At 38.6% G+C, this 17,458-nt stretch overlaps 1 protein-coding gene across 2 annotated transcripts in view; it reads right to left on the minus strand.

Moving 5' to 3' along the window:
- The window catches only part of LOC117882730 (ubiquitin carboxyl-terminal hydrolase 12-like), a 57,374-nt gene that overhangs the window by 22,707 nt on the left and 17,209 nt on the right, over positions 1-17,458 (minus strand). For both annotated transcript variants that reach the window (XM_034781460.1, XM_034781459.1), the window contains exon 2: positions 2,710-2,790. In XM_034781460.1, the coding sequence (XP_034637351.1) occupies positions 2,710-2,790 (81 nt within the window). The remainder of the gene's footprint in view (positions 1-2,709; positions 2,791-17,458) is intronic.

Consider the following 17,458-nt stretch of genomic DNA (forward strand, 5'->3'; position numbering starts at 1 on the left):
AGAAAAATGAAAATCTTTTGGAAGAATACTAGCTCATATATTTGGGGGGGAAAATCCCCAAAACATATTTAATGGGAGGCAGGATCCTAGAAATTAGCAATACTGAAAGAACAGGAGGTTAATAGAGAAATTGCTGTCCATTACTAACCTCCAGTTCTTTTGGCATTGCTAATTTCTAGGTTAGAGAGTTTACACTGTGATATGGCAGCAAAAAGGTCAATGTGATTTTTGACGGTACACACAGAGGAATCAGATCACAACGTGTGGAATTAATAGGTCCTGCGTATACAACTCTGGTGTGATTAACTATGTTGCATCCAAAAGTGTGTTAGGTACTTTACAAACACAAAAAAGCACATACCTCAAAGAGCTTGTATTAGAATCTCAAGGCCCAAAGTAGTAAAAACCACCAACAATGAAGTCCTGGCCTCAATGAAATCCATAGCAAAACTTCTACTGACTTCAAGATGGCCAAGATATCACCCCAAATGTACTGAAGAACCCAGCTACTGACCTTGCCCTCATTTGTATTACAGAGACCACTTTCTGAAATAAACATTACAATTATAACATTTATACTATACAATTTTAAATAAAATATCCTTTTCCTTTTATTCATGTTGTGTAACAGCTCTTTGTCTAGTCAGTTTCACTATTTCTTCTTTATAGTCAATTTCCCCTATAGGAGCTCACACAGCAACAGGAAAATTGTTAATTTGTGTTTTTTGAACAGGAAAATGTCATTGTATATCCACGAAAAATGACTAGAGGATTCAGGCCAGTAAATAACATGAAATTACTTTTAACTAATTAAAAAAAAAATCAAAACATATTATTTTCAATTTAAGAACTCCTGCTTAAAACAAAATATTTAGCTCAAATGCTATCTGATTTTAATTGAATTTAAAATAATTTTAAAATTACCCATCTACAGAGAATTCCCAACAGACTGCACTTTGAGGACAGGAGCCTCTTAAAATTGAAAACGTTACAGCTTCACAATAGAGGATTAAAAACTGAGGAGGTCAAAAACTGTTCTGCAAACCCTTTTAGGTGCTCCAGCTGATTTCACACTTTACCAAGAGGACTGAGACCAACAGGAGGGAAAAAAATGAGGTAGTGGGGAAGGAATTTTTGATATAGACATAAAAATCCAAAATAATTATCAAAGGAAACAAACTACAGATATTAGACATATTTTGTCCTTTTGAATATTGCATGCAGAGCCGGCTCCAGGCACCAGCTTCTCAAGCAGGTGCTTGGGGCGGCCGCTCCGGAGAGGGGCGGCACGTCCAGGTATTCGGCGGCAATTCGGCAGACGGTCCCTCACTCCACCTGGGAGCGAAGGACCTCCCGTCGAATTGCCGCCGCAGATCACGATCGCGGCTTTTGTTTTGTTTTGTTTTGGCTGCTTAGGGTGGCCAAAACCCTGGAGCCGGCCCTGATTGCATGTGGGCGGTAAAAGGATTATTCTCTATTTTTAGAAGGCAATTTTTTCTTCTTCAAACTATTTATCACTTTGGTATATATGCTACAACAGAACATGCCTTCCATATTTTCCCATTATGATGCAAATCTCAGATGCATTGGAATGGCCATTAACACAACACTTAAGGAAGATAATTCAGTGCGTTTAGATTGTTGAGTGTCTGAGAACATGATCTGCTCCGGACAAAGCAAAAATCAATTAAATCAAATGAGTTCACAATGTGCAGCTGTAGGCAAGCAATACTTTAGTAACTATATTAGCACTATTCGGTATATTAGGTTGTTTCAGTTCTGATGTGAAATGTGTGTCTAAGGGAAGAAGAGGTAAATTTAATTTACTGTGGATGAAGTTAACCAGAGCCATATTTTTCACATGAAAAATGAACTATGTCTTGTGATAATTGTAAACATTTCACTTTTTTACATCATATTATTAATAAAAGGGTGTGACAGATTGAATGTTACATTCACCTTCCTTATCCAGAAGCATTAATCTGACATTCTAAACATAAGTGATAGAATAATGTTGCATTCTTTTCACAATCCTTAATTTAATTATAACATTGTAAATTAGGCAATTTTTATGGCCTTACAGGCCTTAATCACACTGTAAACACAAAAACTGACTGAAGTTATGACAAACAGTTGTTTTAAACAGGAGCTCTCATGCTGATGCAAGCCTGAAAAAAAAGTACATTTCTACACAAAGGGAATTAGCTGGTATTTTTCTGTATTCTCCGATCTTTCCTCAAACACGACTGTCCCCTCTAAGCCCATAAGAAAAACACGGGATTTGAAAAGCAAACAGCTTTTTTTGGTTTGAGCCTTTGGGACTAAGACCCACCAAAGAAACAGTTTAATATCTGATACATCTTCATTGGTGGAGGACCATACCCTGTTTTTATCTACCCTATGTCCTACTGGCCTTACCCGCTTTAATTACTCTGATCCTACATTTAAAAGTGTGCCCAAGTATCAACGTCCCACGGAATTTTGTAATCATTAACATTTTCTATTTCACTACAGTTAACTTTTAAGATTAATCTTTTAGTTAAAAACAAAAATTAGCATGCATGTTACAGGATGTAGTGCTTAAATAGATTTCTATTTTGTGCCAGAATTACCCATGGATAAGGTCTAAAAGAGAATCCTGTCAATTTCGGAATAGGAGGATTGAAATAGAAAGCAGCATTTTAAAAATAGAAAAGAAAATTCACTCACATTGACCAAGCCAAAATAATGTTCATTCACAGGAAACTGTTCAGGACCAATCTCTTTCTCCAAAGCAGAGGCATTGGCGCCCTGGGGAAAACAAAAAAAATACCCACATATGACTACTAGGAAAAAACTCACTCTCCCTCTCAAAAAAAAAAAATCTAATATTCATGCCATTTATGTCAAACAAAGAGAGTGAGAATGGAACTGTTAATTAAAACATTTTATATTATACATAAGGGGAAGTGAATGTAGATGTGAAGCAATACTTTAAAATAATGCCCATCAGTCTGTAGCTTAGATTTCAGGGTTCAATGAACACAATTGTTTAAAATCTCTTTCCTTGATTCTTAAGAAGTTGTGGGATAAGACAGCTGGACCAGACCTACCTGTTAATGTAATAGGTCCCTTTTCATCAAAAATTAATTCAACATTAGACTATTTGTGCATTTCAGATTTTAAAGAAGGATGGTAAAGCAAGTTAATACCTTGATGAAAGACAGATATTGAACTTTGCTGTACAATCTTTTAGTGAGTCTAAAATTAAATTGCAACAATTTACAGTTTTACAGAGAATGTATTGGACTCCTGCATACTAATTCAAATGTTATCTACAAGGCAGTGATGTGTGCTTGCAAGGCTGGAATCAGCACGGTCACATGACACATTTTTGTTCAACTGTTTGATTCTACATTATTTCTAGAACCTAACTGAAAACTAGAACACAACCTTAACAATGCTGGTGCAACTAGCTCTAGCATAGTAAGCTTCCAGCAGAGGTGCTGGGGAGCATGGCAGTGAACAACAGAAACAGTTTATTAATGCTGGACAATGGAAAAGCAACATCTTTTTTGGTTTATGTAATTCTTGTAGCATTAATTTAAAAAAAATTAAAAAAAAAAATTTAAGTGTAAACCAGAAATGTAGCTCATTTTCAATATTTCCAAAGATATTACAAATAGAAAAAAAGTATGTGAAAATTGTTAAGTACTAGTCTTTTTTTAAAAATCAAACAGTTGCAGCTGCCATATTTTCACAACAAATTTTAAATTATTCTGAAAAAATAATTTTATAACATTTGAGAGTTTCAAGAGCGTAAAAATGTAATTTATCCCTCGCTCTTCTCCCCCCTCTCCCTCCCGATCCCTCAATGTACCTGCATGGACCTGCTTATAGGAATAGGACCTAAAACATTATTTGCAGTTAGCTGTACAACTCCTAAAAGAGCAACATAGTATGGACACTTCATTTAAATTCATTTCATATTATCAAGATATCATGCTTTCATCTTAAAAACTCCACTTTATAATATCCCACTATGGGTTTATATTTAAACGAAGATACTGCCTTATCTTGAAGTGAACATCAAAACTACAAACTACTGATCAAACTGAGGGATTTTTGCATTTGAATCTATACAAAAATCTGCTAGAGGAAAAGAGTGTTTTTCCATATTCACTAAGGAGATCTCAGAATAGTCAGTCATCCAGGAAGGTCATTTAAATTTAGTGGAGCATGTGCTGTAAAAATAAACAAGGAACTCAAAATAAATTCGCTGTGTAGATGGATTAAAGAAAACAGACTGAAGCGCAGGAAGAATGATAGGCAAGATGGGTGCCATGAGAGAAAATAGATCTTTAAGTGGAGGAGGGTGCTACAGGAAAGGAACAATGTGTCTCCCTGAATCATCCACTGAGGAAGTCAAACTACACGAGAAAGTGGATTACCAGAAGATACTACCTATGAAAATGTATGTGAAGACTGCTGAATAATCTAGAACTGTGCCTGTCAGTTGCCAGGTTCCAATTTCAAGTCTTCTGTTAGCATCCTATTTATAGCTCAAACAGCATTTTAAGGCATCTGAATCACTAATGACAAGTGCTTTTCCATAGCTATTTTTTGAATCTAAAGATGCTTAGACATGCTTTGAGTCCTTTTAATAATCTCATAAAATCTTTACAATGCTGTTCCAGCTTTTTTAAATAAATGTAACTGAAAGTGAAAATTAAAATATTAAGTAAAAAACCATATTAATGAAATCTGACATTTGCATAGTTGAAAATCATAAAAAATTAGCCAATGCAAAAGGTGATGTTCCAGCAGAAATATTCATTTCGCTATTTTGCACATCCTTTAAGTTTTTGATATGTGATGAACAGTAATAAACAAAAAAGTGGCCTGCAGATGAGAAAAAAATTAGGATTGTACCTCTTTTGCATCTTTATGATGTATAAACGAACACAAAGGATTCTCACCCCAGCTTCCAAGGTTTTAGCTTCTGCTCATATTTTACATTAGAAATTCAATCTTTTCTGTTCTGTTGTTCCTGGAAAGCATTATTGAGAACAGGTAGGATTAAGACATTAGAGATCCTACTGCTCTGGTGAACAGTCTTTACACTGTGGGTATATCTACGCTGCAGGGACCATACAAGCATATCCACACTACGGGAAATATACCGGTATAGCTACGCAACTGTAGCTATGCCAGCATAATCTGGTTGCATAGATGCCGCTTATACTGATGTAAGGAGTTTTTCTGTCAAGGTAGAACACCACTTCCCCAAGCAATGGTAGGTAAATTGACAGAAGCAATCTTCCATCAACCTATTTGTACCTATACTGGGAGTTAGGTCAGCACAGCTGCATTGCTCATGGGTGTGGATTTTCACACCCCTGGCCGACAAAGCTATGTCAACCAAAATTTCAAGTATAGACCAGGCCTAAATCACTGAAACCTTGAAGAAGAATTGAACAAAACAAAAAGTTTAAGTATATTATTGCTCAGCCTTGCAAAGTGCTATTCACCCATTTCCCCACAGTTAGTAATGTTTTTAATGAACAAGTAAATACTATAAGCATTTTTATTATCAATCACTAGGACAAATGATGGGCAAGTAACTTGGGCTGTTACATTTTCATGGTAACTTTGTAAAGCTGATATGACTAGTTATAAAAAGTAGAAAACTTACTATAAAAAAAATCTAGTTTAACTAGAGGTATGGAAACTCTGCAGTCAGATTTCTTATTTCAAATCTATAGGGAATGACCTAGATTGAAGAAATAGAAAGGAATCACAAAACATAAGAAGCAACATGATTTGTGATAAAAATTGGTTAATACACGGGTAAGAAACTTAGATTTTGACAGATTTACAAACGATCCTCTTCATACACATACGCGATAGATCTCTAAGGTCTTTACTGCAGGACGGTGATCCTGTTACTGAGAAACACACAGAGAAAATTAACTAGGTTACTGCTGAGGTGTCGCAGCCCCAAATTTAATTCCAAAAACTCATTGGTAACAGTCTTAGGTAAAACCGTGCCTACAGAACACCAAAATGTTTACACTAAAATCTTCAAAATGTTAGGGTGCAGAGCTACAACAGCCAGACAAAGAAAGCGGAAGACTGTACAATAACCTGGGTCATTATGTTATTAAAATATGATGCTTCTGAAAAGTTGAAATGAAACTCTCCGTCCCTTTAATGCTCGGATTTCAGAGTAGAGACCATGTTGCTACTACTTCTAATAGTTTGCAAATTAATTCTACTGTTAGATGACAAACTGGACTGCTTAAAAGTAGCCAAATTGCTACTGCACTCATTGTTTGTGGCATAACTTACCTCAACTAGCATCACATTTGCTACATATTTTTCAAAGAAATGCTCTTTAACATTATCAGATAAATTGAAATGCTACAAGTTTCAAACATCATGCAATTGTGCTAATCAGATTTTAAAATGTAATCTGATGGAGCAAGCACATAGTCATGTTCACAATGGCAAACTGGGGAAGGGGAAGGGAAGAGATCTCCCCTGCCCTCTTCCCCTTCTCCCCTCCAATCAAAAAACCTAGGTTATGCAAAAGTTTAGAACTGTACTTCGAAAGAATAAGTAAAGAGACAAGTCTTCTGTTTTATTTTTAACTAGAGAGCTGCCTCAGGACAGACAAATACGATCTGTTCATGAAGAACAGTACCCGGTTTCCAATGTAAATGCCGGAAACAGGAAGCTCTTTACAATTCAAAATCAAACTAAAGGGTTAAAAGTGCAAAAAATTATTACAAACTCTTACCATAAATTGTCATTTGAGAAGTCATAACTGTTTGTGCTTGCAGTAAATCTACATAGTGGAAAGTGTTATATATTCCATATATAGACAGCAATACAATATTCTACGGTGATAAATACAGGGTGAGAATTTACACTTGACCTGATGGTAAGCTGTTTGCTGGAAACCAACAATGACTGTGTCACCTATAATGCAGAAATGCAAGATTTTGGTTTACTTAACATACATGATTAAAGCTGTGTATGGGGGTTTAGGTTTTAAACTACAGATTATAAACAGAGATTTACTGATTGTTTGCAAACTAGTTTGCTTCCCAGGCTACTGATACAATTCTGATTAAGAATGATTCAATCACCTTAGTACTCAAAAGCTTACAGTTAAGCCTAGTTAAATCAGATTCAGAATCTCAACACTGGTAATTCACATGTATCATGTTACCTTTTAGAATAACATTTAGTGGAACCAAATACTATTATTTAAATCTGGTTCTCCTTGCTTTTTGCATAGGAACTCTGTCTTCCACCTCTGTTCCTCTCTCACTTCTCAGCATGCTTGTATTTCAAAATAACTCCTTTATAGTATAAAGAAAGCAATTAGGTGGACAAGATTAGAACTGATTTATTATTCCCCAGCCCCAGGGACAAATAATTCCTTCCAAAAAGTACATCCATGAGCCTTGGAGTATGTCCATGGAAACTTGTAATATAAATACCTTATTCTTAAGAAACTGTGCTGATATACAGTACTTCCTCTCTGAACCAGTGTAACTTTCTATACGTAGCTATTTGTGCAGAAACTAAACATCAATTATAAATTCACCCAGTCAGCATAAATCTTCCAGCTGAAAGGCTGCCTGATTCTAAGAATATATCCTCATGGTTTTGACTAAAGTGGTGATACTATTTACATCACTTGACAATCAGAAACAATGCACACTCACCTGTGCCCAGCAATTTCTACCATATTGCAAATCCTATGGAGCTGCAAGGAATGGTGACAATCTGTCCTGATTGAGATCTCCCCCATTCTATTTTATTCTGTTATAAGAGCACAAATATTGTCTTACGGTTTGATACAAAGCCTGCTGAAGTCAATGGAAATCTTTCAACTGACAGACTGGCCTTGGATCAGGTCCCTAGTGTTTAGAGGGACTGGAAACTTGAATTTTGGGTTCCTTCAACTTGCTTAGTTCATGGTATTGGACAAGTCACCTAACCTTTCTGTGCTGCAGTTTATCCGTCTGTTAACAGTGATAGTTCACCATACTTCACAGAAATATCATGAAGTTTAGTTGTAACCTGTAGGATTTTGCACAGGAAATACTAATCTACACATTCCAAGCAATTATTTCTTTCTTTGCTTGCAAGTAGGGGAAATACTGCCATCTGCTAAATTGTGACCAAAGATCATCATCATCTGGGGATAATATATATTCTACAATAGTTGCAGCAACTACTCCCCAACAAGTACTGCTCATGGATATCACTAACATCTACATTAGGGAGCGCCTGCCTAGAATGATTGTATACTTAGTTCCCTGCCAGCCACAAAGAACCTTAAAGATTATCCCGTTAAAGGGTACAATATTAATTATAATAAATAGCACATTACTCTTGAAGTGACAGAGCAGAGCCCAAGAAACTGCAAGGCAAGTTCATCTATATACAATTTAAAAACTGATTTAGGAGCTCTGACATCTGGAAACCCATCATGGAGTATCTGGAGAGAGGAAAATAGCAAGGTCCACCAAGATCTGTACTGAGACCTGTGCTGTTGAACATCTTCATAAATGATCTGGAAAGAGGTGTAAACTGTGAGGTGGCAAGTTTGCAGATGATACTAAATTACTTAAGATAGTTAAGGCCAAAGCTTACTGCAAACGGTTACAAAGGGATCTCACAAAACCGGGTTAATAGGCAACAAAAAGGCAGATGAAATTCAATGTTGATAAATGCAAAGTAACGTACACTGGAAAAAATCTCAACTATACATATAAAATGATGGGTTCTAAATTAGCTGTTACCACTCAATAAAGAGATCTTTGCATCATATCTACTCAATGTGCAGAAGGAAAGAGAGACATAATAAGACAGAAAATATTATAAACCAACTTTATAAATCCATGGTTCATCCACGTGTTGAATACTGCATGCAATTCTGGTCAACCCATCTCAAAAATGATATATTAGAATTGGAAAAGGACAGAGAAAGGAAACAAAAACTCATTAGGGGTATGGAACAGCTTCCATACAAGGAGAGATTAAAAAGACTGGAACTGTTCAGTTTGAAAAAGAGACGACTATGGGAGGATATGACAGAGGTCTATAACACCATGATTGGTATTACTCCTGGGGGATTCTGCGCCACTGTGTGCATGCAGAATTCATGTTCCCCGCAGATTTCTTTGCTTCCCCACAGAAAAATGACTTTCTGATGGGGAAGCAAAGGGAAGCCGCAAGAGCAATCATGTGCCGCTCCCCAGCAGTGCGGGTGCATTGTTTCAGGAACAGCTAGCAGAGAGGTAAATCATTGCGTGGGAGGGCTGGAGATGCCCCAGCCAGTGGCTTCTACCCTGCTGCTAGTCCCGGCTGGGCAGGAAGGGACTTCCTCTTCCCCTGCAAGGAGTGTCCAGGCCTAGGTCAGATCCACCCCCAGAAACATCTCCAGCTGCAGGAAGCTCCGCATTCCTCTACTTCCTGCCTCCATCACTCCTCAGTTGTGGTGGGGTAGAGTCACTGTATGGGGAGCTGCTTCCCCGTCCGCCTAACCCCCCATGCACCTGGACCCGCCTCATGCGCAGACTGCCCCGCCAAACCTCACCCCCTGCACCAGAACCCCCCAACAGAGCCCCCTGCACCTGAACCTACACCCCGACAAACCTCACCCTCTGCATCCGGACCTCTCCCCATTGAGCCCCACCTCCCTGCATCTGGACTGCACTCCTGAACCCAGACCACCCCCCCACAACCAAACCCTCACCCCACCTGCACATGGGCCACTCTGACAAGCCCCCCGCACCCAGACCCCCACTCCATTGATCCACACCAAGCCAGCACCCAGACCCACAGCCCACAAAGTCAGCACCCAGAGCCCCCTGCTGAGCCCTCCACATGCAGACCCCCCCGATGAGCCCCAACCACCTTCACCTGGATCCCCCTGCAGAATCCCAGTGCCTCTGCACCCAGAACCCCTCCAATGAGCCTGTTCATCCAGATCCCCCCGCACCCAGACCCCTCACCAAGCCACCTGCATCCAGATTGCTCCACACAGAACCCTATCATCCCACACCTGGATCTTCCCACACTAAGCCCCTCCACACTTGGATCCTGCTGGGCTGAGCCTGCCTGCCTACATCTAGTGTACTTCACATGGAGGGGCAGGGCCCCGGGGTGTTTATTGGGCAGGCCTGGCCCTTGCACTGTGTCAGGGTCAGATGCAGCCTCACTGCCAAGTCTGTGTTCGGGAGTGGGTGGGGGATGGGAATGAGCCTGTAAGGTGATCTCCCACCTCTGCCTGTGCTCCCATTGCCATGCTGGAGCCTCCACATTTATTTATTGACAAATAAAATTTGCAGAATTTTAAAATATTGTGTGTAGAATGCCCTCAGGAGTATTGGTATGGAGAAAGTGAATAAGGAAGTGTTATTTACCCCTTCACATAACACAGAGTCTAGGGTTCGCCCAATGAAATTAATAGGTAGCAGGTTTAAAACAAACTTAAGGAAGTACTTCTTCATACAATGCACAGGCAGCCTGTGCAACTCACTGACGGGATATTGTGAAGACAAAAAATATAACTGGGTTCAAGAAAGAATTAGGTAAGTCATGGAAGATAGGTTCATCAATGGTTATATTATCCAAGATGGTCATCAATGCAACTCCATGCTCAGAGAATCCCTAAACCTCTGATGGCCAGAACCTGAAACTGGACAACGGGGGATAGATAACACAATAATTGTCCTGTTCTGTTCATTCCCTGTGAATCATCCGGCACTAACCACTGCTGGAAGACAGGATACATGGATAGATGGACCATTTGTATGACCCAGTACGGCCATTCTTATGTTCTTATGAAACAGGTACTCTGGTGGTGGACCTCAGGTATCGAGAACAGTTAAAATCTAAGTTCTTCTGTAATTACCTTTCATCTCTCAAACTGGTTCAAATGGGTACACAGGCCAATATCTGATTCAAATAAAGAAAGAGAGAAACTGGGAATGACTGAATACATGCAATATTAATGCAAAGTGCACTAAACAAAAGCCTTTTAAAGCAGCTTTTGTTCAACTGGATGAGGTAAGAGGGGAGTTGAAAAGACTAATTTTCATGAACTGTCAACTTAGAGAAGCTGTCTAAGTTAGTCACCCACAGAACTGGCCCACAAAACCTCAAAAACTATTGGATTATTAACTGCAAAATTCACCAGGTTTGGAATCAAGATCTATCATCTCTGGTGATTTGCAAGCTATGGATGTTTCTGCTCAATAAAGAAGTCTTAATTTATTCACAGCTCAATACACAATACAAGTGAAAAATTAAAGTGTATGCTCCCATGTCCCAGTCAAATTATATTGTTAGCTCAAGAAAGTAAAGACAGAAGAGATTTATTAGGTAAATTGTTTTCTCCCACACCACTTCAGCCAATGCAAGATAGTTCTTATAGGATATCTGAAAGCTTTGCCTAGTCTAGTTTTAAATGATATCTGCATATACTCCTTCACAAATTAGATTTACATCTCTAAACATCTGTTTACTATTCATGACTACTTCAACATGTATTGCACGACTGAATGGATTACACACTGCATGATTTGTCCAGAAGAGAACAAAGTCTGGAGAAGAGAAAGTGAAGGGTGACAGATCATTGTTGGATGTTGGAGAGAAGTTAATTAAAAAAGCTCTGCTACCACTGTAATGCTTCAGCATATACAGGATAACACAGGCCCCAGACAAGGCTGTGCTTCAACTGAGGGGCTCTTCTGATATTATAAAGCACAAGAAAACAGTTGGGAGTGGTCTAAGAACAACTGCACAGTACAGAGTGAATTATGGTCTAGTGATGACAACAATCTACATTTGAAACTAAGAGTAAACTCTCACGCTTTAAGTTATATTAAGTACTAGCAATTAATAGCATTTGCAACTCACTGAAGTCCAAATCCTATTACAAGTTTATTCCTCCACAAACCACAGAAAAAATAAATAATGTATTATTGACAGAATACTGATAACTATCCTACAGAACTTGATGTAATTAAATGAGAGCAAAGTTTATGTTCATGTATGGGCAGGGCTTGAAAAATTCATTGATACAGGGCAAGACAGTAGCTTCTACGGTTGAATGTTATGAACTTCACCAGAATTGAAGTTTCTGTTTAAAAATAAGTTTCTCTCTCTTGTGGATGCAAAGATACCTTTCCAAATGTGAAATGGGTATAAAACCAATGCCATGCTATCTTCCTAAATTTGCAACCTGACAGCATCTATGCCTAATATTGTTGCTCATAGATTTAGTAAGCAGCAAAAGAGTTAAATTAATAAGACCGTCAATATCACTGCTGCTATTCAGAACCTTGCAGGCAGCAGGGAAACTGTCCAAGATCAGGTCAATTTTAAGCTGCTGCTTGGAAAAGCCACGAGTAGGCTTGGAAGAATTAGATTTTTATTGTAAATGTCGATAAAGTTAGATTTCACCATACACATACAAAATACAGAAAACTATTGCTAGTGACAATAACAGAAATGTACAGCTAGGTGAAGTAATAAAAATGCTGATTGAGAAATTATTAGAGTTTGATTTAAGGATATTTAATTTGTATATTTTGACATGTGATGTTAATAATCTGTGTTTTGTCAGTTATAGCCCCTTTATCTTTTTGAATCTCACCATCTACTGTCATTAAGTATTTATTGTCTGAACCCCGCCCCCCATGATTTCCATCAACTGTGAAAATTTCAATATTAATATTAACCATCAAAATGATCAAAAAAATCAAAATTGAATTCTGCCAAGCCTATCTATGAGCATCAGATGCAGATACTGGAACTATTCAATGTGAAAAACAAGAGAGACTGAGAGAGGGGTGGATTTATGGAGGGCCCCCTCCTACATCTCCACCCTAGCAACAGTCAAGAAGTTCAGGGGGGGAGGGTTAGAAGCTTTACATTTGTCAGCCCCTACTAGCAGGAAACTACTAAAGATGAAAACTCTCAACAGGATTCAGAGACATCACCATGATCAGATTCCAGGCACTCTCCCTCCCTCAGCTCTTTGGAGGGATTGGATTTAGCTTCCCAATTTAGTGTAGTCCACTAGCTATTAAGCACTTGAAAAAAGAATTTTAAGTCATACAGAGGGAATGAGGGCAAGGGGGGATGGGTGATGTATTATGGGGTAAGCTAGAAAAGAGAATCAGGATATGGAGAAAACAAGAGATCTGGGAGTGGGGGAAGTGGGACAAAGAAAATAAAAGTAGAGAAAGAACTATAAAGGGGTATAGGGAGAGAGAGAAAAAAAGAGGAAATAGACATTTAAAAGGTTGTGATACACCATGATCTCTTGCTTTATCTTCACTTTTTCTTTAAGATACAGAATATAATAAGTTTATGTAATACATTTAAAAGAGAGCATTAAATACAATGTTCACTGACAGTGCTACAATTAAAGACAGAAATGTTTATTCTTTTAAATTGCAGGGAGTGAGGAAGTATTAAGTATTTTCCATCCTGATTGGTTGGATTAGTCTACAGACTAGTAAGCATTTGATAATATTTTTTCAAACTCTGCATAGAACATCCCTCCCCTCCAATGGTGTCCCGCATCCTGACCATATACTATTTTTTAACAAAAGATAAAGTGAGTTATTGATAACTCTGCTTACTTTGCTACACCTATTTAATGACAAGTTATGCACCCAAGACAGATACTGTTTCTAGATAGTTACTTTAAAGATTATGCACTTTATCCTCAACTTGGGTTTTTACTTTAATACCTAAAGCAATTTTTTATTTCTTTATACAACCCTAAGAAATTTTCATATAACTATTCACAAGATTAGTAGGGAGGGATAGCTCAATGGTTTGAGCATTGGCCTGCTAAACCCAGGGTTGTGAGTTCAATCCTTGAGAGGGCCACGTAGGGATCTGGGGCAAAAATCAGTACTTGGTGCTACCAGGGGGCTGCACTTGATGACCTTTCAAGGTCCCTTCCAGTTCTATGAGATAGGTATATCTCCATATATGAATATTTTGAAACACATTTATCATTAAATCTGAGTTAAGAGCTGCATCTGTGCTGGAGATATGCTTTAGTTACACAGCTTTCTTGAAGTTACACATATGTAAGGGCATGAAGCTGTCACTGGGTTTCTACCTGTCTTCATCACTGTTACAAAGCTTCTTCAAAACCCCAGGAGGGGAACAGAACAAAGTTGTTGGTTTTTTAAAGGGAATGTGAAAAATCAAAAATGCCTAAGCACACAGTAAACATGCCAAACACATTTCATTCCAGGATGATTATTTTATATATATCTATATCTATATATTAGAAAACTAGCAAGAAAGAAGCAGTTGCTCAAAGAACAGCAAAAGGAAATAAGAATTGCTAGATCCTTTTCATATATCTTTCCCTACTATAACATTTTTCTGGTGACAGCTTATTTATTGAGGATTGTGTAGACACTTTTTATAAATGATTCCTGCAAAATCTGTGGCAAGTTTGGTTAACTTACTGACGTGCTTCATCACTTCAGGTTATAAACATTACAGCTCACTTCATAACCACTCATTTGGAGACCAGAAGACATTTTAATGTGAACTTTTGATGCTGTCATACTAGAATTCCTGCAACATCATCAGGCTGGATGAATGGTTACCTGGTTTTGGGCTCCCACACCACTTCTGGAGCCAGCTTAACAGGTTCAGGTGTGGCATAGTTTGAGCACCAAGACCAACCATGCCCAGGGCAGCCCACTGTGCATCTCGGTGCTATGGAAGATACTGAACACGTGCTGGATGGTTGCTATTTTCATGCCCTGAAGGTCTTCTGAAGCTGAATACTGCTATTCAGTGGCCAATGATTGGCTCGGAACTATTTGGCTTCGTTTCTTAGTTTTTTAAACCTTGTCTTGCCCACACACAATTGCTATACAGACTATTCAGCCTAATACCCTAATGTTCTCAGAGCTACAAAAAAAAAAAAAAAAAAGCCCACACCAGTTTATTTACTCTGTGTGTGTGTGTTTTAAAAATATATAATTTTCAAAAATGTCACTACTTCAGCCCTATTTATAATATATTCAAAGGCTTTAATTATTCCTCCCTAGATTATTCTTAATAGACTGAAGCCCAACTGGTTAATTTAAAATAGTGATTCCATGGATAATTCCACATGCTCAGTGGAAATTTGACCATGTGTCATTCTGCTAAGATAACAAAGTTAAAATAATTTTTAAATTCAGAGCAGCATATTAATTTTATCATCACATATTTTACATCGCTGAATCCTCCCTATCCAATTACAGTTAATAGATAGGTGGGGGGGAGGCAGTGGGGTGAGAAGAGGGGGTGGGGGCAATTTGGGACGTGCAGGGCTGCAGCGGCCAGAGAAAGAGACGACTTTCCCCAGCTCCAGGGCTGTAGCTGCCAGGGAGAGACCCCCCTCCTTCCCAGACTAGCTCCGTGGCTGCTGTGGCAGGGAAGAGACCCCCTTCTTCCCAGCCCGAGCTCAGGGCCTGCCATGGCAAAGGAGAGAGGGCACAGCCATCACATTAGAAAGGTAAGACTACTGATATTAAAATATGAGTTGTGCGCTTTTATTTTTAGAACAAAACCGGTAATTTTATTAAGTTTGTTTATATAGCACTTTTATCCAAAGTGTGTTACAATAGTTAGCTAATGGTACAAACAACATTTGGAAAGATCATTAAGTGGTCCTCTGAGACTCTCAGCAATTTTCAAGTGGTCCATGAGAAAAAAAAAAGTTTGAGAACCACTGCACTACTGTTTGAAAGCTGCTTGCAGTGGCTTTGTCTACAGTGGCCTACTTAATTTAAGCATCCTGGGATCTGAGAAAAGTTTATTTTTACAGTACCACAAAGATGTGCACAGTGCTTTACAGACAATATAAGGCCCCTGCCACAAGGAATTTGCCACCTAGAGAAGAATATCAGGCAAAAAGAAAGGAAGAAGGATTAAGGGGAGATCTCAGTATTCTCACACTTCTTATCAAACTGTCTGTACTGGGCTATCTTGATTATCACTTCAAAAGTTTTTTTCTCTTACTTAATTGGCCTCTCAGAGTTGGTAAGACAACTCCCACCTGTTTATGCTCTCTGTATGTGTGTATATATATCTCCTCAATATTTATTCCACTCTATATGCATCCGAAGAAGTGGGCTGTAGTCCACGAAAGCTTATGCTCTAATAAATTTGTTAGTCTCTAAGGTGCCACAAGTACTCTTGTTCTTTTTACAACATATTTGATTCACCATGTGCCTTGCTGACTTTTTCTAATTAATCATTTTTGTTTTATTTGACTAAACATTTTATAAATTAGCAAAGGAGCTTCAGCACCAGAGAGCAAACCAGAAGTGGGTTTTGAGATAGGCCCTGGCAGGACACCGCAAGGGAGCATTAAGATCAGAAAACTTAGTTAAGTGTACAACAGGAGCAAGGGAATGATAAGAGATGTAGCAAAAGCAGAGCTGTTTAGAACTTGGAAGAAAAGGAAAAGGAATCTGTATAGGATGAGGCGTTTCCATAAGGCCTTCCTGCCTTCACTTTGCTAGACTGGCTAAGAGCAACCATTCCAGTTTTATGAGCACTAAGGGCTTGTCTATGCTTAAAACGCTGCAGCTGCGTCTCTGTAGCGCTTCACTGAAGATGCTACCTACTCGAAAGGGAGGGGTTCTCCTATCAATGTAGGTAATCCACCTCCTCGAGAGGCAGTAGCCAGGTCGCAGGGAGAATTTTCCTGTCGACCTACAGCTGTCTACACCAGGGGTTAGGTCAGTTTAACTGCGTCGCTCAGGGATGTGGATATTTCACACCCCAGAGCAACATAGTTATACTAACCTAACTTCCTAGTGAAGACCAGGCCTAAGTTACCACTTTTTTTTTTTTTTTTAGTTTTAAGGTGTGTGTTTGGGAGGTGATATTTGTTGTTCAACAGGAATATGAGAAGTGATTAATTGAAGATGTATCCTTCCCCAAATTTTAAAAGACAAGGCTTGTATGTCAACATCAGCCTTCAGAAAGGAGAAAATATCTGTTGCCAATTTTTAACTCTTGGGTTGTGTGCTTGCAGAGCCCAGCAGCATCAAACTGAAATGAGATGAGGGCAGAGGGGAACTGTCAGAAGCTCAGCCTGTCTCACATTGTGATTTGTGTTTTTAAATGATCTTTTTTCATATGACAAATAAGGCTGCAATTTTAGGCATAGCAAGTTACAGTAAACTGAACTTCTGATTCCAGCACTCACTATTCTTAGACAGGTGAAATGAACCAATAATCTTGAAAGGAAAGTGGGTACAATAGTGTCTTGGATTTAGCATTTCTAAATTCAACAGAACCTCACTAATTTCACTAACCTCACTGATCAATGGACTTTACAACCGGCACAAACAAAAATGGCTGCCTCTGCCCACTCCTCAACAAAGATTTAAATTGCAGAGTGCTGCAA

This window comes from Trachemys scripta, chromosome 9, assembly GCF_013100865.1.
Source record: "Trachemys scripta elegans isolate TJP31775 chromosome 9, CAS_Tse_1.0, whole genome shotgun sequence".
Taxonomy (NCBI): domain Eukaryota; kingdom Metazoa; phylum Chordata; order Testudines; family Emydidae; genus Trachemys; species Trachemys scripta.